General features: G+C 39.4%; 1 protein-coding gene across 25 annotated transcripts in view; it reads left to right on the top strand.

Moving 5' to 3' along the window:
* Window positions 1-25,000, top strand: part of FOXP2 (forkhead box P2) — a 686,563-nt gene that overhangs the window by 653,372 nt on the left and 8,191 nt on the right. For all 25 annotated transcript variants that reach the window (XM_059725976.1, XM_059725970.1, XM_059725969.1 and 22 more), the window contains one exon: window positions 277-440. In XM_059725976.1, coding sequence (XP_059581959.1) covers window positions 277-440 — 164 coding nt within the window. The remainder of the gene's footprint in view (window positions 1-276; window positions 441-25,000) is intronic.

Below are 25,000 nucleotides of genomic sequence, written 5' to 3'. Positions count from 1 at the left end.
AAGGACACAGGGGTTAAGTTACATATTCAAAGTTATAAGTTCAAGGACAGAATGCATTGTGCATGTCATAATATATTTACTAGTTCAACACATTTAACACTAAGAGTAAACTGGTAATACAGTGACTACTGTAACCAGCTTATGACAATAATTGTGAATGGTATGAAAATTTCTACTTTTTATTTGAACCATATAAAAATGATGTGTGTATGTATGTATGAAACCTGTTTAATAGTTATATGGACTAAGGATTTTACACTTTACTTATTTTGCTAGGCTGCACTGGCAGAGAGTAGTTTACCATTGCTTAGTAACCCAGGATTGATAAATAACGCATCCAGTGGCTTACTTCAGGCAGTCCATGAAGATCTCAATGGTTCGTTGGATCACATTGACAGTAATGGAAATAGCAGTCCGGGCTGTTCTCCACAGCCTCACATGTAAGTGCAGTTAGCATGGTTTTTAGAAAAAAAAGCATGCATTTTTGTGAAACTCCACATTACTGAAAAGTGTGTTGAAACATGGTAAGTACAACATGAAACTGTTTAAAGTAAACAGTAAAATGGATGCTGAAACTCATTATTTCATCTTAGGCATATTTACTATATAGTGACCATTCTTTAAGCCCCATCATATAAATATTTTTTAGCACTACCTTTGCCTCACTAGCAAATGTATAACATTGGATCCTGTGGGAAGGATACATCTGCATGTGTGTGTGGTCATTGTCATTGCTTGGTCTGTAAGGTACAGTCAGGTTGTGTTGGAATTAGTTGTAATTTTAACTACAAGTCTCTAAACCATTTATGAACTGTAGTGGAGATATTGCCCATTTATATAAACCGTAAAATACAAAGTTTAACTGTTACCCACAGTTTACATAGAAGCTAGTAAAGTGTAACTTTTTGCCTGTCTTATAAATCAGTGTAATTACATATTCAACTTTAATTACTGGTGCGTCTGTATTGGCAAGGTTTATATGTTATATTTTATGCAAGACTACGATTCCTATTAATATTTAGCAGCTAACTATATCATTAATTACTCTAAAATCTTTCCCCTACCATCTTTTTAATGGAGCTGAGAGAGTGGAAGTATTAAAAATTGATGTATTGTGGATTTCAGAAATGTGTCTGAAGCTTAAGAAATGCCTGGCCTTAATCAGTGGTGTCAAATGTGGCAGCTTCTTGTTTACTAAATAGTAAACTATGTACCTTGGAGGTATTGTTTCCCAGGTTATTTATTTAATAATTACAAATATGATATTGAAGTAGACTCAAATTTAAGTTTACCATAGGATGAGGTTTCTTTAATCTATATGTGTAATTAAGTTTTCAGTGTTCTCTGTATTTAAAATAACCAACCTCTTTGTCTTTTATCCTTACATTTTCTCTTTCACATTTTTCATGTTCATTTCAATTTCCACCATAGTATTGTTTAGCTGTAATAATTGAGTGTAAGCTCTGTTTTTCTTCTTGGATGTCATTGGTATATTTTTATTTGACCTTTTACAGGCAAAAGGTATTGATGGGTTTTTTTCCTTTTTCTTTTTTTTTTTAATTTTGTTTAGCAGGTTAATATATTTATACCATATAGAAATGTTTATCAGACATATCTAATTGTTTTATTGCACAATTCTTTCATTGCCATTGGGAAAAAAAAAACCATACACACTGTGAACATTAATGTGTTTTATCTGGTTCCAAACCATTACTTTTTCAAAATGGAAAAATTTGTCTTTTGGAAGTGTCTTTAGATGTATTAAATAATACAAAAGAAGTAATAAAACTTGAAGTAGAAAGAACGTGAATATATGCTCTTGAGAGTAACACTACTCTAAAACAAGTAAAGTGAGCAATCAGACAAAAGTTTTTATATCCCATGCTTTATGCTATCAACCATTCAGTGGGTAGCTTGAGGCCTTTTACTTTTAGCAGTTCTCCTGAGTATGCTAATGCTCTCTTCCTGTATAAAATGCCAAGACAATAAAACTTTAAAGAGCAAACAAGAGTTACATCATGTGTGTTAAAAACAGCTATTTTACAGAAAAGAATGACACTTGCTATTAGAGTTGTTTTGTCACCATTTGGCAGATATGTTTATGTATGCTGTGTACAGCGTGCATGTACTATCACACACCTTATGTATAGGTATTTATGTCTGCTTGTTGTATGGGTATGACTGTGTTGTATAGATATGTTTAGGGCTAAAAAATTGGGTAGTATAGCAATTTTTATACCTGTAAAAAGCAAAAAAAAAGAAACAAATGTTCTGAAATATGGTAACAAACACATATTACTCAAACTGCATTCATTTATTTGCATGGAGATATGAGAATTCTGAATTCTGGTGTATTTGCCAGAAAATTGTTGACCTCAGGACTTACTAGAATGACTCCTTTGAAACTTCACTACCAGCCATTGATTGGGATATGCAGGTGACTACAGACATACACAGAAATTGATTTGATCAGCAGGTTGCAAGATCACTAAGGGTAGGTACAGACATTCCAAAAGCCCAAGGCAGAATAGATCTAAGTTACGCAGTTTTCTGTAAGTGCGTAGTTTAGGTCACTAGCCAACAGAACACACATTTGCCTTTGGAGGAAGGAGGTGGTGGCAAATCTTAGGGTTCTGCCATATTTAAACCAGCCTGTGTGTTCCAAACTTCTGTTCTGGTATGGGTACAGTCCTGTTTCCAATCACTTATACCAGTAAAATTGTAATAGCTGTACCTGGCCTAACAACACCAGCTGGCACATCTACACAAGATGTTTACTGCACGATAGACCAATTAGCTGCACAGTAAGCATCTCCCATCTACACATATGCCCCTATTAGGCTGGAGTAAGCTAATTTACACCACAGCAGCATTGTACCTGTAAATAAAAGTACTATCCTGCTGCAGAATAAAGAACTCCTTAGCAGTGCATGTTTAAACACTGCCCCAGCTGGCTGGGGTACAAGGGTGCTTCAGTTCAGGGGCTGCCTGCCAGCTAGCCCCTCACTGAGGCACCTTCGTGCCCCAGCCAGCCCCTCCACAGCACGTTGACCTGAGGGAAGCAGCTCAAGGCTGGCAAGCAGACCCTCTGTGCCCCCTGCCAGCTGGGGCTGCTATGTCCCAGCTAAGTGTGCTGCAATCCTGGGCACACGTGCAGGTGCCTGCCCAGGAGCAATAAACTCTGGAGTTTATTCACGCACATTAATATGAACGTATAGATGCACCCAGTCAGAAATTGTATGGACCCATCCGTCACTCTTCCATACTAGATATTTCACTGGGATTAATTTAAGGTCAGAGGACTCCTACCAGATAACCAGTAATTTGGAGGTGATCCTGCTTAGCCTGTCTCTTGCACACAAGTCACTTCTGAAATTATCTGCCAGTACAAGGAATAACATGTACAAAAGGGAAACACAAGCCCAAGAAGATTTTTGAAAATCTGAGGAAGAGTTTAACAGAGATAGACTTGTGACAGGGGTGTCAGTTAACACCCCTAGTTCCTCTAGCTCACCATGAAGGCAGAGGACTCAAGGGAAAGGAGAGCTCACTCCTGATTGCCCACTCCCTTCCAGCCATTGTGTCTCATCCCCCACTTCCCAATCCATGCCCCTTTCTGCTAATGGGGCAGAAGGCAATAGTTAAGAAAATCAGGACCCAGGAGAAAAAGTGTAATGGAAAGAAAAGAAAGACTTAAATAAAGTGAATGGGGAGGAAAAAATACTTATATTCAACAACTTATATTTCATACACAGTTTATTTGATACAACTGTCTAGTGTTTTAATTGAAGGAATGGATGCCAAAAATCAATAAAATGGATATTTTACTGCCAGGACCATCCAGTTATTTGTAAATATAAGTATACTTATGTGATGTAATCTGTAGTTCTATCCAGTAAAGATACTATACTGGAAATCACTATGTTGGTAGATTCATATTAAATTGTTTTAATAGCTCAAATTAACCATGTTACAAACACCTGGAAACAGTGCCAAGTGCATGTTCATCAGCCAATATTTGCATGCTTTGAGTATGCATGCATTGGCAGACAAATGCTTTTTTTGTAGTTTGTAATTACTTATGTATACTGTATTAGAGAGTGGAGACATTATTCAAATCTTTGGATCAGAACCTTTCCCTACAGATTTTTGAGATCCACTAATTGTAAAGAAAGAAGGTGTTTGGAGTGGTCATGCTTAAAAGCTTTCTGATTGTGTTTTAGATAATGAGATGAAGTGAGATCAGAGTTTTGCAAGATTCCTTATGCTGTCTAAAAATAGAGAATAATGAGGAACATTAGCAAACACAGGATAAGATTATTTAGTCATTTACAGTGTGCTACTACTAAAATGTTTTGCATCATGACCACTGATACAGTAAAAGATGATACTACTCCCATGGTCTGATCTGGAGCCCAAATTTCATGAGAACTGCTCAATATGTTTGACACTATTACATCCAATTTCTGTCCCTGATTTCAAACCAGATTTCCAGCTGGAGGATGAACAGTACCTCCTTGACATAAATATTTTGTATGCTATCAAATACTTGGCATGTGTGTGCTACTCTAACTTTCCAAATTCCTCTAGAGCTAAAAACAATTACTTTTTTATTTTAAATCAGAATACAGAGGATTGTTTCTTCCTTTTTTTTCAACGTAGAGTTCCACCCATCCTGCCTGATCACTCTGATTTTAGACCCATGATAAATGTGTTTTAGATATACAGGGATGCTAGGAAACAACAGTTCTTAAAGTGATGACAGTTTTAAAGGGGGGGGGGGAAATGTCACTGATGCAGTGCTATATATTGTTTATCCTGAGTGTTGGGTTAGAGTAACTGAGTTGTCAGGAGCAAAGAAGAAATATTTCTGTGGCAGTATATTTTTTTTAAATGGCATCTCTTTGAACTTGCTCAGCAGTTTTTGAATTTTAGAATAAGTCCTAGTGGATATGGATCAGTGAGCAGAGAGTAGATGATGTGGTCAGGGATGTTCTATCAGTATTTACATCTATCAGGTTGCTCTATGGTTTCTTACACAGCTATAAGATGTCTACATATAGTGCACTCCACTTATGTATATCCCAGATAATGGTATAATTTGCTCAACTGTTTAACACAATGCCAATCCCACTATTTTTCCAGTTGCTTACATTAAACAAATATTGGTTATCTGCATAAAATTACTTAAGTGCATAGCATCCTGTAGGCCCACTGTCTACTATGTAATAAAATTGTACTCTAGTTAGCTGCCTAGAAATGGTAAAGGGAAGCAGCTGTCAAAGGACTGCTATTAGAAGCCTTGAAATTGATGGGAACTCGTCAGTTTCAGGGCTGCTATCTCCCTTCCTTTCCTACACATCTAATGGCAGCTGTGAAACAGACTACTTCTCATTGTTTTCAGGGTTTTCAGTAGCAGCCCTGAAACAAACTACTAGAAGCCTTGAAAATGAGGGGAGCTCATCAGGTTTAAGGAGGTTGCTGATACCAGAGCACTGACAGCAGTATAAACAATGCCCGTAGATAGTTCTGTAAACAGTGTTCATTAAGCTCAGGGCAGAGACAGCCCCAAAACTGACGAGCTCCCCTCCTTTCAAAGCTTGTAATAGGTTTAGAATAACATTAGAAATCTTCAGTATGATGGGAGCTAGCCAGTTTCAGGACAGCTAATACTACAGCAGTGAAAGTGCAGTATGTTTAATTAGTGTTGTCTACACTATGTTTTCATGAGTACTCTACGGAAGTGCAAATCCTTTTTTTTTAGTCGCAAAGTTATGCACTTCAGCATGGTATAGTGTAGAGCAGGGGGCCTCAACCTCTGCACCACAGGCCAAATGCAGCCTTGCAGAGCCACCACATTTGACCTGCAGGCCAGAGGGTGAGCACTAGATGTGTGCAAATGGGGCACTATTCAATTCAGATTCAGCCCGAATCAGGGACAGTGATTCAATTAATTGATTTGGATCACTGTCCCTGATTCAATTCAGCCAAATCCAAATCTGAAGATTCGATGCTGATTCAGACAATCAGTGATTCAGACATAGACACAGCTTTAAAAGTTTTTTCTACATACCTTGAGGTAGCAGGCATGGCTCATGATCGCTGTGATGCTGGGGCACATGGATCATCCCACAAGAGTGCAGGGGACCCTCCATGTGCTTAGTGGTGAACCTAGAAGTGGACCAGAAGTATTTTGGCTATGGGGAGACCCCGGATGCCCCCCTCCCCCACCCCCAGACTCAGGAGGCACCACTTCTGGTCCACTTCTGGGTCTGCTGCCAAGCGTGCTAGGGAGCCCCCTGTACTCCTGTGGGACACTCCATACATCCCAGCATTGCAGCATTCATGAGCCCCTGCTACCTAGAGCTATGTAGAAAAAACATTTAAAGCTGTCTCTATGTCCAAATCTCCAAATCTCTCTGAATCAATTCAGAGGATTCCAGTTCAATTCAGAGAGATTAAAGGGTCCTCTGATTCAATTTGAATTCAGAGATTCAGCCACTGAATCAGGCCAAATCCCTGCCGAATTGAATCGGTGATAAAAGCTTTGCACAGCCGTATTGAGCTCCCCTGCTCTACACTATACCATGTAGAAGTGCATAACCTTGGGACTAAAAAAAACCAACAGGATTTACACTTACCTAGAGAACTTGTTCAAATGTAATGTAGACAATACTCATTAAACACACTGCACTTTCAGTGTGGCAGGGGGAGAAGTGGCCGTTAATGTGATCACCCTCCCCTTACCAAATTCCCAAACCCCAAGCCCCACACTGCCAGTTGCACCCAGGCCATGCCCCTCCCTGCATCTGGATCAGGGCAGGGCTACACCCCCTCTCCCCCTTCTCTTACGGGGCTGGGTTGGGGCCAGGCCACACCTCTTCCCCTCACCCCAGTGGGCCAAGCCACACCCCTTTCCCCTCCAGGGCCAGGTTGTGGCTGGGCTGCCTCCTGGTCCCCTCTGTGTAGCCAGATGATGCTCACTGCAGCAGCCCAGTACTAGATTAGGGCCACCAGTGGGATCCAGCCCCTGGACAGCCAGCACACTGCCCATCCAGCCCATCAGGGAAAAAGATGGAGTACCACTGGTGTACAGCATATTTTTGTGATATTTGCTGTCTGTAATAGATATACACACCTTGTATATATGCTTATAATAGTGGTAGTAAAAGTATGATATGTGTGTGTATATAATATGTTTTATTAAATTAATTGAATGACAAAGGATATGAGTAGAAGAAATGGTGAGGGGTAACTAGACTTTTAACAGAAGCTAACATTAGAAACTATATTGTGTATAAAAAATTCATATAAATTTGGTATTCCCTTACCATTTCTAAGAGAATGTTGTGAAAAAGCCAATCCATTGATATAACTTTACATTTTTTCTGCCATCTGACTGTCTGAATTGATTGTAGATTACAAAATGTCTGCCATCAAGAGTCTAAAATATAAGACAAATCAAGGCAAAATTCCTACTGACTTCAGACAAGGATTTCAATCTGTGACTCATATAGATCCCACCGCTTCATTGGGATTTATGCAGGTGGAAGGGGAAATCATAAGGAGTGTACTCTCCTTTCCTTTTCCTGACTTTCACTAGTTATTCCTGACTTTCACTAGTGTAAGTGAAGTTCTTAAATATAACTGCAAAAGTACAAAAAAACCTACCAAAAAAACTCAAAACAACAACAACAACAGCAAAAACCAGAATGACTGCAATTAAAACCAGGTGGATTTCAGGGAGCTTATTGTATATAAGATTTTTATTTTCTCTGAGGCAAGTAACAAAACTGGACAGGACATGCAGTAGTATTCAGGAACTGTGACTACTTTTTTGCCTCACGTGAACCATGAAGAAGTTGTATGTCTAGTCACTGCAGCAATGTTTACATACCAGTGAAGTAAAATGTGTTCTAGAGTACAACATGAAACACAGGCTATGCAGATTTCTGTGCAAATATAACATTATTGGCATTTTTCCCTCTAATAGTATTTTTTTTGTTAGAAGGTAGAGTCTCTAAAGTGTTATTCATCATAAAATAGAATAACAAGGGTCATTTAGAATCAAGTAACACAAACCAGACAACAAAAGAATGTTATGTATTTAATACAAAATGTAGTTATTTTTTTCAAGTTACTTAATGCTCTACATACTCAATACTGTCAGCTGTGAGAATTCAAAAATCATGCACCAAGTCACAAGACTGGCTTGGTGCATGAAATTGGCTTTAAACTGTGAGGTTTTTTTGTTGGTGTTGTGTTTTTCAATTAGCTCCTCTGGATTTTTCGTCTGAATTTTGAACTTTCAGGGTATAGTTGGGTCATGTTTTCATGCTTTTTTTCCACACCTGAGAGGACTAGAACCAATTTTGTTTTGCTCTTAATGGAGGGTAAGATTCTTATGGGAAAATATGACTTCAGGAATTTAAAGATTTCAAGAGAAGCACTGCATATTAAGAGAGTCATAGTGAAATCATGAGAATTACTAACACTGCATTTTTTCATATCTATCCTGACCTCAATATTAGTGTTGATACAACTGAATCTTATTTTGCTCTTGGAGGCTGGTGTTTTATACATTGCTGTCAAAGCATTCAGGATCTTCCATCTCTCTTGAATTTGATACCGTATCACTTGAATCATCACCAGTGTCCTGGTAAAATTTGGAAGGGTGTGAAAGTTTCTTCTGTGTCAGTTTACACAGCTTCATAATGAAAAAAGTCACTGTTGAACCATTTTCATGCTCCTTTGCCTGTACAATAGCTGAGGGTAGTATATGTTCAATAGTCCCTAGTAAAAAGCAGTAGAATAAAAATGAAAATCAAATCCAGGACCTTGGTTGTAGTTCCTGAGCATTTCAAGTGAATTGGCCACACTTCTGTGACTTGAAGTATTAATATGCTGTCATGGGTCACTCTGATTTAATGCCAAAAAACTGAGTGCATCTGTTGGCCATGTGTACAGATGTTGTCTAATGTATCATGTAAAATGGAATTCCACTTAATTGTGTACATTTAGGGAAGAAAAATTCAAATTGCCCATATTGGTTTAAAAAAACAAATTAGTCATCTTTCATCTAGGAAAAACTGAAAAAACCCACAGTTCTTAAATGGAGGATAATGGGCAGTTTGGTCTTTCCTCTAATTCTGACTGCTGCTGGCTAAATGAAGAGGGCAGGGGAGGGGGACTGACAAAGGAAGTGGGGACACTAAGAATCCTACCATTTGAGGTTTTGAGGGGGAGAAATGTCTTCATGTTTCCCCTAATTCATGTCCTGGGAAAGGCATGAATTCATTTATGAAAAAAATCTAGCTCTTTAACAATAAATCCAGATTGTTAGATTTAGAAGGTTTATTGTCAGAAGTCTTTTCCAGATTTGCTTATTGATTTTAAAATAGTGTGGAAAACAAAAGTAAAAGATTTCTGAGAAGTGTGTTCTTATAACCAGCCCAGTACATCACTACTTCTTTTTAAGACTTGGAAGCGAAGAGAGTAAGGATTAAGGCTGAGATAAATTGGAAAGATTAACATACTATACTACAGCCAGCTTTCCACCTCCTCCAGTTCTGCCCTAAGATAGGAGGAGATTCACCTCAGCACGCTTCATTCATTCTATCCATTTATATTCTGCCATCATCTCTTCTCACCCCCCTTTTACCTTTCCCACTCCTGCCCAGACGGGATCTTTTCTCTTTGCAGTGCCATCTGCATAATCATCAAACTTTTTATTTTTTTTTAACTTTTTTTTAACCTTTAAATTTTATTCCCAGAGGCAAATGTGATTATTCTGCTCTAAGATCATTTCACTTTTGAGGTGCTTCAGTTTGAAAGCATTCCATTGTCAGGTCGTTCCCATATCTGATTATTCCACTCCCCTACTGTTATGCTTTCACACCACTTACAGGAGGTTACCTATCATTCCAGTTTTAATCCCTTTCATTTCCTTGTTTCTTTAACTTCATAACATTCCAAACCCCTGTCTTTCCCCTTTTTTATCATCACTGCATTGTCCCATCTGATGATCCCTCTGCATTTACCTCGAAGGCTTGATCTGTTCCAAGAGTCTGCTATGATCCAAGTTTCTTGTTCATTGCATGAGGCTTCATATAGAATATAAGAAAATAAAATATGGAAACATGACAGTTAATAGGAATGTACTGAGCTTTATTAAATAAGCAAGAAGCATTTAATTGAGCCAATGAAGATGCAAGCTATTGTTGTGTATCCAATAACCTCCCTCATCCTAAGTATTTTAATGCCTGTTGACAGTTTTGTTTCATACTCTCTTACATGTAAACCTTGTAAAAGGGAGGAAAATTATGGGCAAACAGCCTTTATGACAATAGTCTCTTACATTTTAACCTGATATTGAATGAGTACCATTTAAGGAATGTATAGATTCTTTCGGGTTGTCTGCCCCTTTGTGTGAACGTATTCAAATCGAGACTCTGTCCAGGAGAATACATCTCTGAAATTGGTGTCTCTCTGTCCTCCACTGCCAAGCTTTTGAAAGTGACAGGCAAATCCACTGAGTTTATTGTTCCATTGCAGTTTTTATACCACTTGGATCTTTGCTATTTTGATGATGTTTTGGATCTCATTATAATAAGTTCTTTGGAGTGATGACTCTGCCTCCCTAATGTTTGTAAAGTACCTAACATACTGTTGACATTGCGGCAAACACTAAATAATCAAGTTTTGATCAATAAAATATTTCACAGCTTTAGCTGATATAGTTTGTCACCAGTAATTTTTTCTATAATTTCCTATTCTCTTATTTTCCACTTTTGCATTATTTTATGTTGCATTTCACTTCAATTCTCTAGTGTTCAGCTCCTCTTCTCATCAATTTTTTGATCTTTCTAGACTGATGTTTTTGTTCTGCACAATCGTTACAGCCCTTTATCATTTCCCTCCTTAGTTGCTTAAATGTTACATGTCGTACTTTGGATCAGTAGTTGCTGTTTCTTTTTTACATTATTCCAACCCCAGTTGTTGCACTTTCACAATTCATTCTCTTGCTCTTGACAAAAAGATCACTCCAGAGATACAGTGCCTTCAGCTGCCTTAAGCTGAAAAGTGTCAGATCCCCATAGCATGGCTTGTGGAAGTTTATAGGCTCCTATGGGGTTTGGAAGAATCTTTGCAGAAGGGAAGGAGATGTTGTTTTGAAAACTTTGTGCCATTCCTGTTGTGAATTCTTAACATTTGGGCAGGGTTCTCATGAAGTTCACATAAAGATTCTGTATTGGAAAATGCACTCTCATAAACATATGGTGTATGCTTAAAATACACGTCAAAGATGCACATACATGCAATACAATTTTGTAATGTTTCAGAAATGTAGATCACAGCTGTTTCCTCTTTTCTACAATAGCACTCAAATTGAGGAATTACTAGTGCCAGTACAGATGCATTTTTGGAAGACCAAGATTGTACAAACAGTTATGGCGTTTATCAGCATTTGATACTGAAATTTGAAGTTGGAATAATTCTAATATTATCCAAGGTTTTTAAAGTAGCCTATCTTTATTCAAGGCCCAATTCTGTGCCTGAAAAAAATCCTTTTCATTTTTTTGGCCACCATTGAATTTTAGACACAAGTATTAATAGTTTCACAACTAACTACATATTTCTACCCATATCATCCATCTCACTGCTAGGTAGCTAATTATAAGGTTCCTAATATTTATACCAACAATTTAGTATTAGTGCATATTTTCACTCATAAAACAGGCTTAGGTCCAGTTGAAAATCTAGGCCATTGTGCTTTAGAGGGATAATTATATTATTTAATCTAAAACTCTAGGCGCTTCACAGATTTTAAAAGGGTAAAAACTTTCATGCACAATTATAATTCTTTAATGAGTTTATAGCACAGCCTTGTCTCAATGTGTAATCCCATGTGTAGAACACATTAAAATAATCTAATCTCAAGATGACAAAATCATGGATATATGAGGTGAAGTCTGTATCCAAAAGGAAAATTCTCCCTGCAAGTTGCAGATGGGAAGAAGGCTTTTTAGCATCAAGAGCAACCCAGGATTTAAAGTGACATCAGGATTGTAAATGTGTATTGAGAATATCTAATGTACACCCTCAATTAATGTTACAGATGCAGTATTCATCAGGTTTACACCAACTAGCCAACCTTATTTAATTCCTGATTGAACCACATCCAGGAGCCTTCATCCAGCTCTCAGTCTCACAAAGGCATTTGGTCATTCATTCCATTATATCACGCCAGTAGGAATTTAACGTAGACTTATGATGATATTGCCAAAGGGTGCCGTCAACATTTGATTCTAAGACTGAGTGAAGAGTTGATAACAGTCTTCAAGCATCTGAAGGGCGCTTATAAGAGTTTGAAAAAAGACTGTTCTCTGTGGCTCTAAGGGACTGGACTAAGAGCAATGGTCTCAAACTGCAGCAGAGGAAATTTAAGCTGGAGGTTAGAAAGAACTTTTGGACCATTCATTGGAACAGACAACCCAAAGAAGTTGTGGAATCTCCATCCCTAGAAATTTTCGAGAGTAGGTTGGACAGACACTTGGCTGGGTGTGGGTCAGTCACCCTGTCTTGAGTATGGGGCTGGACTAGCCCTATGATCCTATGAATCCCATGAAATCACAAATCCAATTTTAAGTAGGCACCTAAGTTCCTTATACTATTAATGGGGAAAGTTAGGTGTCTTGGGTTAGGATTCAAAAGACTCAGTAAATTGAGGGGGGAGGAAGGGGGCAGGGGGACTACTTAAGTAAGCCAAGAGGAAGAATGAATAGTGAATAATGAAGCATGTGTGAAATCCCAACTCTATCCTGAATGCCCCTTTCTGCAGTCCTGGGTCAGACATATAAAATGAAATTTTTGTTTGGGAAGGATTCAAACTCATATCTCTCACTCCCAAGAGGAGTTCTCTAACCTCCAGGCTATACACTTAGTTTGGGCAGGATGCTCTCTGCCATTCCTGTTTAAGGGACACAAGATTGAAGAGTGTGAAGTTGCTGCGGCCCGAAGGTAAAGCAAGGGAGAGGGAGCATGCCTCAGTGAAGAGGAGACTTCTCTGGAAAGAAGGATCCTGGGTTCCAGTTTATGCTCCCAAAATTACTTATATATTTTACAGTCACCACTTATTTAGGCTCCTGAGACATCTATATATGATGGGGCTGAGGGGGTAGGGGACACTTTAATTAGAGGAGCTTTCCAGAACTACTTTTTGGAACTCTTTCTAAGCAAACAGAAATGAAAATAAAAAGATCTGCAAACTCAGTATTGTTTTCTCTCATATCTTGCCTCATAGTCCTTTTTTTCTTCACTTCTTATAAATGTGGCATTATCACCCATCTCTGCTGATCTTGTTATGCATACATTTATCTTCTTGTTCTCCTGTATTGTTGCAACTTCTTTAAAGGAATAGATGAAAAAGGACTGAGGGAAACATCCTTGAACCTGCTGTCACAGGCGACTCTGTGTCATAACTCCTGTTTAAAATGTAACTAGATCCATCTTGAACCATTGCCACTCTTTGCACCAGTAATCCCACTGGAAAACTATTCCAGAATTTCTAAATGTTAAAAGTCTTCTTCTAATTCACAGAATCAGGAGAATAAATTATTTGTGGTTAGTTTTAAACAATTTTTTCTTGGGCCAACATTGGCTTTTACTTTAAATAGCTCTTGTTCCTCTCTGGTGATTATCTCTCTGATGTTTCTATCAACTAAATAAGGTTTAAGTTTCTATAGGCTAAACAAGTCACGCACCTTTAGTCTCTACTCATAAAATAAGTATTTACTTCCCAAACCTTTTTCTGTACAAATATGGTGTAACCAGTATTGAACTCAGTATTCCAAGTGAAGTTTAAGCTGTGTTTCAGTCAGTGACTTGAATACTTTGCTATTTCTACTGGAAATTGATCTCTTAATATGTAGCAGGATAATATTTCTCTTTTCATGGATCATCGTGTGATCAAGCAATATACTACAATGTCATTTCCAACTGATGAGCTCCTAGCTTATAGCAGAAGTTCTTATTAGTTATTAAATACAGATATTTATTTTATACTGTTAACCTTCATCCCATTTCAGTTATTCCTATCTTCAAGTTCTTCCAGTACTTACTGTAGGATACTGTGATCCTCCTATATATTGGTGATGCCTCCCAAGTTTGTATAATCATCAAATTTATTACCACTCGCTACTTCAGTTCCCAGGTCTTTAATGAAAATATTAACCAAAATTAGTCCCAAGACCAGTTCTTGAAAATTTCATTTAATAACATCCATCATCCCCAGTAGCTTCCCTTTCATCATCTGTGTGTTTGTCAAAACCAATTCTATAAGGTACATTCAGCATGTGTGTGGTTCCGCCTTGTACTTAAATCCAAAATGCAGGGCTTTTCTCCCTATGTTTAATTGTGGGGGGAAACTTCATCTTGGATTTGTGTAAATACAGTATATTCTTTTCTTTAACACTCAAACAAAGCATACAGTCTGGATACATGATACATTAACACCAGCATACCAGACATAAGCTTTCTGGTGGTGTGGGGAGCCAGTAATAGCCTGTTTGCACTGAGCAAACAGAGTCGGGCCCATAACACCTACACCTGGAATAGTCAGGCATATTACACCTACACCCAAAGACAACTTCAAGTTTTGGCTTCCAAGATGGCACAGAGAGGTTTAGAGGAAGGGAGCAGGGTTTACTGCAGTGGCAGAACAGGCTGCCACTGCCTCAGTGCAAGCTCCCTGAATAGGTGCTTCTGTGGCAACAACACTGGCTATCTGAATTGGCACCCATTCCTCCCCCAAGTTACGCTACTACTTACATCAATAGTCTCATTCCAATATTTCCTGGGCTAACTCAGCAATGGGTTCTATTAATTTATGCCAGTGTAGGTAATTTCTAAAGTTCAAAGCAGACATTGTCAAGTGAAATGGATACACTGTTGTGGGATGTGTCTGCCATATTGGATGAAACACATCACCTGTTGTCCTACATCAGGCCCCTGCAGGGCCTCAATATGCGACAACAGGTGATGCATTCCCTTTGTACAGGTGTTTCACATTTCCTGTGTCCCGTGGATTTCTTGCTGCCGCATGTCTCTTTGCTGGGACCTGCATCAGGTCCCAAACTGACCAGTTCTTCATGCAGAGGTGCTGGGCATGGAGGCACAGGGTGGCACAGAACCCAAGGAATCACAAGCGCCCCATGCCTCCACTCCAGGACCCACACTGACCCATGTTTCATGCAAAGACATGGGTCCGCACAGATCCCAGCATGGAGACAAAGGGTACCAGGACTCTGTGCTCCCCTGCACCTCCTTGCTGTGACAAGCACCAACTCAATCCTCTGTATAAAGCAAGGGCACCCAGTGTGGTGGTCCAGCATCAAAGCATGGAACTTATAGTTTCATAGTTGTAGGGTCGGAAGGGACCTAAGTAGATCATCAAGTCTGACCCCCTGCCCTGGGCAGGAGTGAATCCTGGGCTCATATGACCCCAGTTAGGTAATTATCAAGCCTTCTCTTAAAGACCCCCAAGGTAGGAGCCAGCACCACTTCCCTTGGAAGTAGGTTCCAGATCCTAGCCACCCTGACTGTGTAGTGCCTTCTAATGTCCAACCCGAACCTATACTCAAACAATTTATGGCTGTTATTCCTTGTTACATGGGTTTTTTTAGTATACATAACAATCTAAATTCCTCATCTTTCCTATATTCTTGAACAACCTTCCTGAATTTGAGTCTTAAGTGACTGCCTTTCCTCAGTCAATCATGTCAGAATTCACTACCTCTGTTGAGATTGGAATACTTTATGACTGTTTTTAAGTCTCAGATATGAAATCCAGGTCACAACCAGCACCTGGTTCTTGCTCCCAAGGAGTATCACCAAAAACATGCTGTTTTTCTTATTTCTTTTTTAAATACTATTTTAATATTTTTAATACTATTTTCTTTTTTTAATACTATTTCATAGGGCTTTGCAAAGCTTCAGTCCCTGATTCGGTTTGGTGGAGATTTGGCCCGATTCAGTGGCCGAATCTCCAAATCTGAATTGAATTGGAGGACCCTTTAATCTCTCCGAAATGAATCAGAACTCTCTGAAATCATTCAGAGAAATTCAGAAAGACTGGATGATTCGGACACAGCCACAACTTTAAATATTTTTTCTATGTACCTCTAGGTAGCAGGCGGCTCATGAACAGCTTGGCAACGGGTGTCTCCTGGGTCTGGGGGGTGCACCTGGGGTCCCCCCGTGGCCAATTACCAAGCCAGTTGGGAAGGCAGTCCCCTCCCCCCACCCCCCGCCGTGTGCTCTCCAGTGGACCAGAAGTATTTCTAGTCCACTTCTGGGTTTGCCCCAGCATCACAGCATTCACGAGGTATGCTGGTACCTTGTGGTATGTAGAAAAAACATTTAAAGCTGTGTCTATGTCTGAATCACTGATTCTCTGAATCACCATTGAATCTTCAGATTCGGATTTGGCCAAATTTAATTGGGGAACGGTAATCCAAATCAACTAATCGGATCACTGTCCCTGATTCGAGCTGAATCCAACTCAAATAGGGCCCATTTTGCACACCCCTACTATTTTACTATTGTAATATTTTTAATATTATTTTCTTTTTTTAATACTATTTTATTATTGCAGTAGTGACTAAAACCCATTACCAAATTTGGACCTGTTTGATACGCACAAGATAAAATAAATGACCTCCTAACCACAGATATTTCATATTATTGTATGAGAATTGGAATTCTGTTGTGACCTGTAAGTATGTGGATACAAAGTGACTGTAACACTAAAAAGATCACATCCTCTTCAGCTGCGGTATGATCTCCTCGTGTGTGTTTATTACAGCTTGTTCCTGTGTAAGCACTTTGATTTGAAATAAATCATGATTAACAATAAAATAATTCCAAAATCTAAGAATAATTTGGAAATATTTTTGAATTGCAGTATTGAACTATAACATGCTTGAGGCAGTCTAAGAAATGGGCAAAAATAAATGGGGCAGGAACAGAGATCTGTTTTTGATACAAATATAGGGCAAATTTTACCTTCAAATATTCCATTATATCATATTCAGGGAACTGTGGGGAAAAAAACAGGGCAGAGGATTGGAATCTGTTTTTCTTTTCAGCTTAGTTATGTTGTTCCAGTAACATAAAAAAGCTGTATTATTGGTGGAACCAACTCCTGAGAATAGGTTAGATGGAGGGGGTAAGGCCAAAGCATGCTATGCTGTAGCAATTCTTAGCTGGCAGGAGGTGGAAGGAAGGGTATAGTATTTTAAATTATAGGTAGCATGCCTCATTGTGGCTCCACAACTTGGTAGCAGTTTGGTAGAGGTTCTGAGGTAACAGGACATTTGCCCCAAAGTGTCCCATAAATAGCATAGAGCTACTTAAACCACTGCTGCTGACACCTTGTTAGCATAGGTAAAACAAGGTTCTTTCTACATGAACAGAAACAGGCTTAGAAACCTGTGGACCAGATTTGTATTGGCTCTGCAGGTTCCAAAGTTTCAAGAAAGCGATTGAATTGTCTCTGTTCCATCAACCACAAAGTTATGGTAGCACCTCCTTATTGGATGGCAGTGTGACTAGGTGCTTTTGCACATGCTAGGAAGAAAACTAGTTTGATTACCGAGGCACTTCTTCCTCCTAAACTCCACTGAGATGCAGTTGGGTGCTGGAGAGAGACACCTAAGTCCCTAAAGACACCTGACATAAACTAGACATGCTCCAAGGATACTTAACTCACATTGAGAGCACTGAATTCAGCTCAAAAGCATTAGTGTCATCGTTGCCCACATTTTATCCAAAAGCCTTAGAACATTCACCCATGTCTTGGGAGAAGTGAGGTTCTCTTCATCTTGAGAAGATTGCACCTCTTATCTCCCACTCCCCAGAAGGTCCCAACTGCCATATTATGGAATAGATTATGTGAGGACTGTGCATTCCTTCTGCTGATCCTGGGACAATGGGCAGCCAAGAATGGAAGAATCATGAGGCCAAAAGAAAAACGAGGAAGAGGGAACATCACTCTGTAACCCAGTTTTTCAGGCATTCTTCCAAGGAGGGGATTCTCTGTTTCAATCCTTTCTGCCTGGCTTAAAAAACAAAACAAAACAAACAATGGCTAACTTTAGTTAAAAGGGGGATGGGGGGTGTTGTTTGGTTTTTTTGGTGGGGTTGGTTTTTTTAAACTTTTTAGCTAAAGTTAGCCATTGGCTAAATTATGGTGGGGGGATACCTACAATTTCAAGTGGGGGCAGGTTGGATTACTTAAGGGAACATAATTGCATCCTCCTGCTTAAGCAAGATTTTTATCTAGAAGTATCATTTTGCATTATTGCAGAATCCTACAAGAAAGAGTATTGGGAAACTATTGTACAGAGACCTGGGCCAGATATTGAACTCATTTCCATTTTTCTTCACTTACAGATGTTTCCCTTGGCTCTCCTTTTCTTTGTTTTTACATAATTGCATTAGTTCTCTGAAACAGGTGTAGCCAAACTTGTGAGACACGTTCCACAAGTGGCACGGGCAACCTCTGTATGTGTCATGTAGCAGATCAGGGAAGGGACAGGCAACCCAGGGGCAGATAGGTCAGGGCAGAGTGGCACTCAGGAGGGTATGGGGCTAATTTGTGGCACCCCTGCCATAAAGGTTGGCCCCGACTACTATAAAATACCTTGTGATTTTTCAGGTTTGTGGCTTCAAAAATATTAGCACTGAAGACAGCCTTGGAAAGCAGCTAGCTAAATCTGAACACCAGGCAACCCAACCATTCAGTTCCTATGTCTTGGCATGTTATCTAAAGGCTGTTATGCCTGTGGTTTAAAATGAGTGTTTGGACTTTTTAAGTGGCTTTGAGTTATTTGGTACCTACAAGGATATAAAAGGCCAAGGGCTAAATTCTGTTTTGTCTATAAATACTTAGGCATCTGTATGTTACCCCATTCCACTATGCTCAAGTCCCTGAAAAACTTAACACACCTACTTTTATGTGATGCCATCATCTTAGCCTTAGCATCACAAGAAGCTGTGAGGAGGGAGAAGACTCACCTACCCAGTTTAGACATTAACATTTGGGGGGGGGAGGGGGGCGGCTTGAGCAAAGTAGAATAGAATCTGGCCCCTAATTCTTTCTGTAACAGACCAAAAGATTATACCTCATTTCTGACATATAGGCTTACTTGTAGCAACTAACACCTACACTAAAAAAATGTTAAATTTATGGAATGCTGCAGGTGGTCTGCTTGGCAGCAAGAGTCACCCTGAATTGATCATCCCAGTGCTCCACTCTTCATTTGTGTTTTCTCTTGAATACAGATCCCAATTTTAGGTTTTGTCCTAATATTTGACACCCATGATAGAACTGGCCATGGTGTTTAAAAGACTGGATCTTTCTCCTTGACCATGAACTTTTTTGTGAAAATTATTCCACCAGAAAAATTCAGCTTATGAACACAGGAAACAAAACTTTCACAGGAGCCATACCTAGACTATGGAACTCATTCCAAAAAATATTAGGAAGACGATGGTAGTTTCTGGTTTCAGAAATAAATACAACCACCCCTTTTTTTAATTTATCTTTCCTTGAGTTTCTTCATATAGATATCCAAATAATAAGAAAGAAAGAAGGAAGGAAAGGAAGCAAGCCAGGAGGGAAAAAAGAACGAGGTGTGGCAGGGGGAGGTGGTGCACAGGGGAGACAACACTGTTCTGGGAGATTGGAGGCACAAGGGAGAGCAAAGCAACGTGCCTGACTATTAAACTAATGCCTTGTTTACTGTCTCTGTTTGTACTGTGTTGGCCTGCTTCACCACGTGATGTATCTCTATATATTAAAACTAATTTGACCTGAAGCCTCTGTAGAAAACATGCTATCCATACTTGACAATTCTGGATTAAGGGTCTCCTTTCTTTTTGTTGACACCAGCTCAACTCAATTTAATTAAGAAATCTTGTACTTGGTTATAAGATCTGGTTGTTTTCTTGTCAGCAACTGCAAACATGTACTAGTGTTTAAAAGTTAAACATAACATACATTCTGCTGCCACTGGCTTTTTATTATTATATCATACATCATACTGAACAGCCTTCACCAGGAAAGGATCAATCTTTGTCTTGTGACTGTTCCCTAAAATTTTTGGAGCTATTTCATACAACTCCTTTCCACCTAAGTTGTACCCCTCACATACTTGCCCAACAGCCCTTGAACTTCTAGTCCTTTGATTGCCCCTCTTTCTTTGAAGCCTCTAATTCCCTCTTCTATAGACCCTCAACAATCTTACAAGACTCCTTCATGGTTTCAGTACCTGTCTGACCCGTGGTTACTGCTATTGCTAAATGTTTATAAGTTTTATCCTCCCACAGTGTACCCCAGGGCAGGATATGATATGCATTTAAGGACATGAGGGTTAAAAGCTGTAGCAGTACAAGGTCCAGAGGAAAAGATACACTTCACAGAGGATCTGGGAGGTGTCAGAAGGAAATGTCCAAGGCCTCTGTAGTGGTTACATGCATGGAAGTTTAGGACTGAAGGTGTCAGAGAAATGGAGGAAGATCTATATCCTGGAATTCATGAGAAGAAACAATAGTGTGTCAGTCTGAGCAGCTTTCTAGTTCAAATCTTCGTTAACAGAATGAACTTCTGAAGAGCCTCGATTTTGGGAAAGGAGAACCTTCCCACTATAACTATGGAGTTACTAATATGTGACCCATGAGATTAGCAGATGCTTATCAGTTATATATATTTGCAGATGTGGTTGTGAAAAAAGACAGATGCATCCTAGGATGTGTCAGGAAAGTATTTCCAGTATTGATAGGGAAGTATTAATGTCATTTTACAAAGTACTGATATAATCACATTTGGAATCACCAGGGATTCAAGAAGAATCCCTTCTGCCTAACTTCAGACTACCATAGCTAACTACCTCTCTCTGTAAGAAAGATGAACTCAGACTGGAACAGGTGTAGAGATGGCTCTTAGAATGACCAGGGGGATAGAGAGCCTATCATGCAAAATGAGACTAGAGGCTGAGGATTAATTTGATTGTTCTCCCTAGATATATTGGAAGAATAAATAGCAGGGCAGGAGAAGAGATATTTAAGCTAAGAGATAATGTCAGCACAAGAACTGTTGAAATTAACTGGACAAGCATAAATGTAGGCTGTAAGTTAGAAGAAAGTTTTTAACCAGAGAGCTATGAGTTCTGGAACAGTTTCCAATTGGAGTCATGGAGTGGGAAAACTTAACTATTTTCAGATAGGTTTAGGAAAGAAATTAACTGATATGGAGCCTGTGATAGCAAGGGACTAGGCAGAGGGCCTCAAAGTCCCTTCTAACTCTGTGTTCTTGCTAAAAATAACTGAGTGCCGTGATGTATATTCATGTTACTGCTGCAGTTCTCAGACACCTTCCTCTCTTACTGTTTTTTGAAAAAGTGTTTTGCATCTTGCATTCAATCATACTATGAGGTCTATGGCTACAGCATTTGGGACATTGCTGCCATGCTTATTGGGACCTGCAATACAAATTGGAAATAATCCAAGTTGGAATAGCTTGTTGGTGAAATGAGATGCAGCCAGGTGTCACAAATCAAATAAGCTATGAACTATTGTTAGGAGTGTTGTCAGTAACATGTTTATTAATGGAATGATAGGATCCTCGATATTTCAATAATCAGTATCAATTTTTGTGAATAGGCTTTCCATTGACAGTATTTCCACAAAGAACTGTTCCCATTCTTTACAACAGTGGTGGTATACAATAGCTGATGCTCATTCATAATAAATTGGTAAGTTTTGTTTTGGATTTTTATGGCAAAAAGTGGTGAATATAGTCCTTATAAGTAGTGGTAGATGTATATTATCTCTTGCTTCTTAGAACTAGAGCATAGGTACTAGAAATGTAAGTTTCATTGTACTTCTGCCCAGCATGTTTCAAAGCATGTTTGATTCAGAAGAAGACTTGCAGGGCTGAGAGAAGAGTTAGCTGTCATCACTTATATTATTTTTCCTTTCGCCTTAGACTGTCAGCCAGGATGCCATCTATGTTAGTGACTTGCACAAAGTGTGCCCTTAATCAGAGGGCACTATATAGAACTACAAAAAACATTTCACATAGACCACTGGACCACCATCAGACTTTTAACAGCCATCATTCATAGTTGGTCTACACTACCCATGCATAATTACCAATTAAAAACAAAAGGTTCACTATGCCATTATCAGTTCCCTCCAGCCATCCCTTTATATTGTAGCATATAAAATATTCTTGGAATTGTCCAGACAAAAAAGGAAGCCATGTCATGATACCCAAAAGGGAGATGGAGAGGAATAGTTACACCATTATAAAACACAAGGATAAGGTCTTTTCTCCTTTATCCATTGCTGTCTTGCTGTGCAGTGTCTCCATTCTTAACACTGGAGCACATTAAAGGGCAGCTAGATAGTACCCTAAAGGAACTGTACTCTGGTTGTACGGTGCTGCAAGCAGACAGAGTGCTGGACATGGAAATCTGAACTAAGTAATTTTTAATGTGGGAGAAAAAAGGTCTCCCTTGCGGCAGCAATGGTGGAGTCTGTTAAAAATATTGTGACACCAAATGTGGTCCATGTGGAAAAACTGAGGTGCTAGAATGTTCAACAGCTCTCTAAGAAACAGTTTTAGTGTCTAAAATAGCTGAGGGTAGTAGTATATCAGGATTAAAAGGTATTGTTGGTTTCCATTATAAACTTCTACTTGCAGAACTTTATAAATCTGCAATAAAAACTCAAGCTTGGCATAAAAAGTTTAAAATATAATATTTTGTATTTAACTCTTGTAATGTTAAAAAATGTAAGTCAATATAACACTTTTTTTAAAAAAGCTAGTGAAATCTCAGTCATGGGATTAACATGATGCTGCAAAGAAGGGGCAAATAAAATACTCCTATTCATTCTGGTTCTGCCAACTTCTGCAGGTGGAAACCTGCGATGTAGGTCTCTCCTGTGGCAGGAAGTCCACCAGAGTGTTGGCTGTAGTGGCACACATCAACATAGAAAATAGAACATCACTGGTTTAGTCAAGAGTCACAAGAACTCCTAAGAGCTAAGTTAATTTCAGTAGAGGTCTTAGCAGCATTTTTCAGATAGAGGTTCTATAGAGCCTTTTCTTTAATACTCTTTCCTCCCTTAGCATGAGCCCTGCGGTTTATTATGACATTGTTGCGTAGGGTGTCAAAAATGGAAGATAGCTGTGTGAGAGCTCTTTGCAAGTACTAGCTTGTTAGAGAGCATTTGTGCTGCAGAAGCTTCCCACTGAGTGATAAGTTGATGGCCTCCAGTTAGTGCTATTTCCTTTGATAAGTTGTAGCCATGATTGACAAAGAAACGTGGACATGACAATACTCCCTGTCACCACACCTAACTTATAGGCACTCAGGGCCAGATTCTCTTCTACTTGCTAGACATGTAAGTGAACTTAGATGCCTTAGTGTGATTCTCTTCCATCCTATTCAAGTCCTGAAAATTCATTAATCTACTTTTGTAACATAACATCCTCTTACTCTTAATCATAAATTGCAAAAACAAAAAAGGGAGGAGGAGGATCCATCCACCTTTTGCATTAACTGTTCCTCACGGGCTCAAACAAAGCAGACTAGAATCACTTAGGAGACACAGCCCTAATAGATGAAATAGAATCTGTCCCCCAAGTCCCAAAGTAGAATTTACAACCCTGAGTTAGGCTCTCAGTTTCCTCTACAAAGTATAGGGAAAGTTATTCGCTTATGAATGGGATTCACAGCAGTCAGCACAGTGAGTAGGACGATGCCTAATTTAGCCAGAAGAAAATACCAAAGTGGGGTGTTTGAAATCCCACTGCTCTCCTGAGCTTAGACACATCCCTGTAGTCCTGAACTAGGAGCTTTGTGAGACTAGGATTCAGACATCAGATGCCTATATCCATGGCTTGATTAAAATCAGTCTTTTGGGTAAGATGGGCCAAGAAACCAGGCCTCCTACTCCCTAGGCAAGGGATGCAATCCCTAGGCTGTTGCACAGGAAGTGAAGCACAGTGTCACTATCACCATGCTTCACAAATGCTTGTCTGTAAAGTGGTAATTCAGGCACGTGAACCTAGCTAGCGGGAGTTCAGGCTGTAAATTCCAGTCACACCTCGGTGCCTAACAGAGTTGTAGGTAAGCACCAAGGGTGTCTATACAAGTGCAGTGGCGGGGGGTGTTGCTTTAAGCTCCCAGAGCTGCTCTAATTAAAGCACCTGCAGTCTCGCACATATTCAGCATCCCACCTTTCAAAATGGTGGCGGGAGCGCTTTAACTAAAGCTTGTTCGATGAGCTTTAGTTAAAGTGTCCCCTCTGTCATTTTGAAGCGGGATGCTGCATACACGTTACACAGAAGCTGTTGGAGCATGTCAAGTAGCATGCTTTAATAGACTCGATTAATTGAGTCTGCTCCAATGTGTGCTAATGATTAACATGTGTCAGAGCAGACATCTTGCATGTTTATAAGTGCCCCTAAGTGCTGGAGAGAGGCAGGCGTTCACACTACTAACTTAGTTGGGTGCAAGCTCTCCCCACTCAGTGTGCTGAGTATTGTAACTACCAATCCCAGGTACCTTACTCTCTCTTTAAAGTATTGGGAGTTTAGATGTATAAAGTGAATTTAAAGATTGTACTCAGAGCTGGGAGTCTAAAAAGCAGGCACAACCACACTCAGTATTGCGAGGCCTAAGACCCTTTTTTGGATATGACCATGGGGTATTAAACAAAAGGTTGCCACACCACAGGCCTTATTTTTGTAACACATCTAGGCACGGCTGCTATGTTTTTTGCTGAAACTAACTTAGTCCTGTCAGCATTAGGAATAGTCTTAAGTATGCCTACCAGATCTGTCCCCTTAAGCGACTTCAGTGGAAAAACACCCATATGGAGTATCCCAAAAAGGCATAGCTATGAGGTAATATCTAAAAACTCATCC

Source organism: Alligator mississippiensis, chromosome 4, assembly GCF_030867095.1.
Source record: "Alligator mississippiensis isolate rAllMis1 chromosome 4, rAllMis1, whole genome shotgun sequence".
Classification (NCBI taxonomy): Eukaryota; Metazoa; Chordata; order Crocodylia; family Alligatoridae; genus Alligator; species Alligator mississippiensis.
This window is presented reverse-complemented; position numbering and strand designations above follow the sequence as displayed.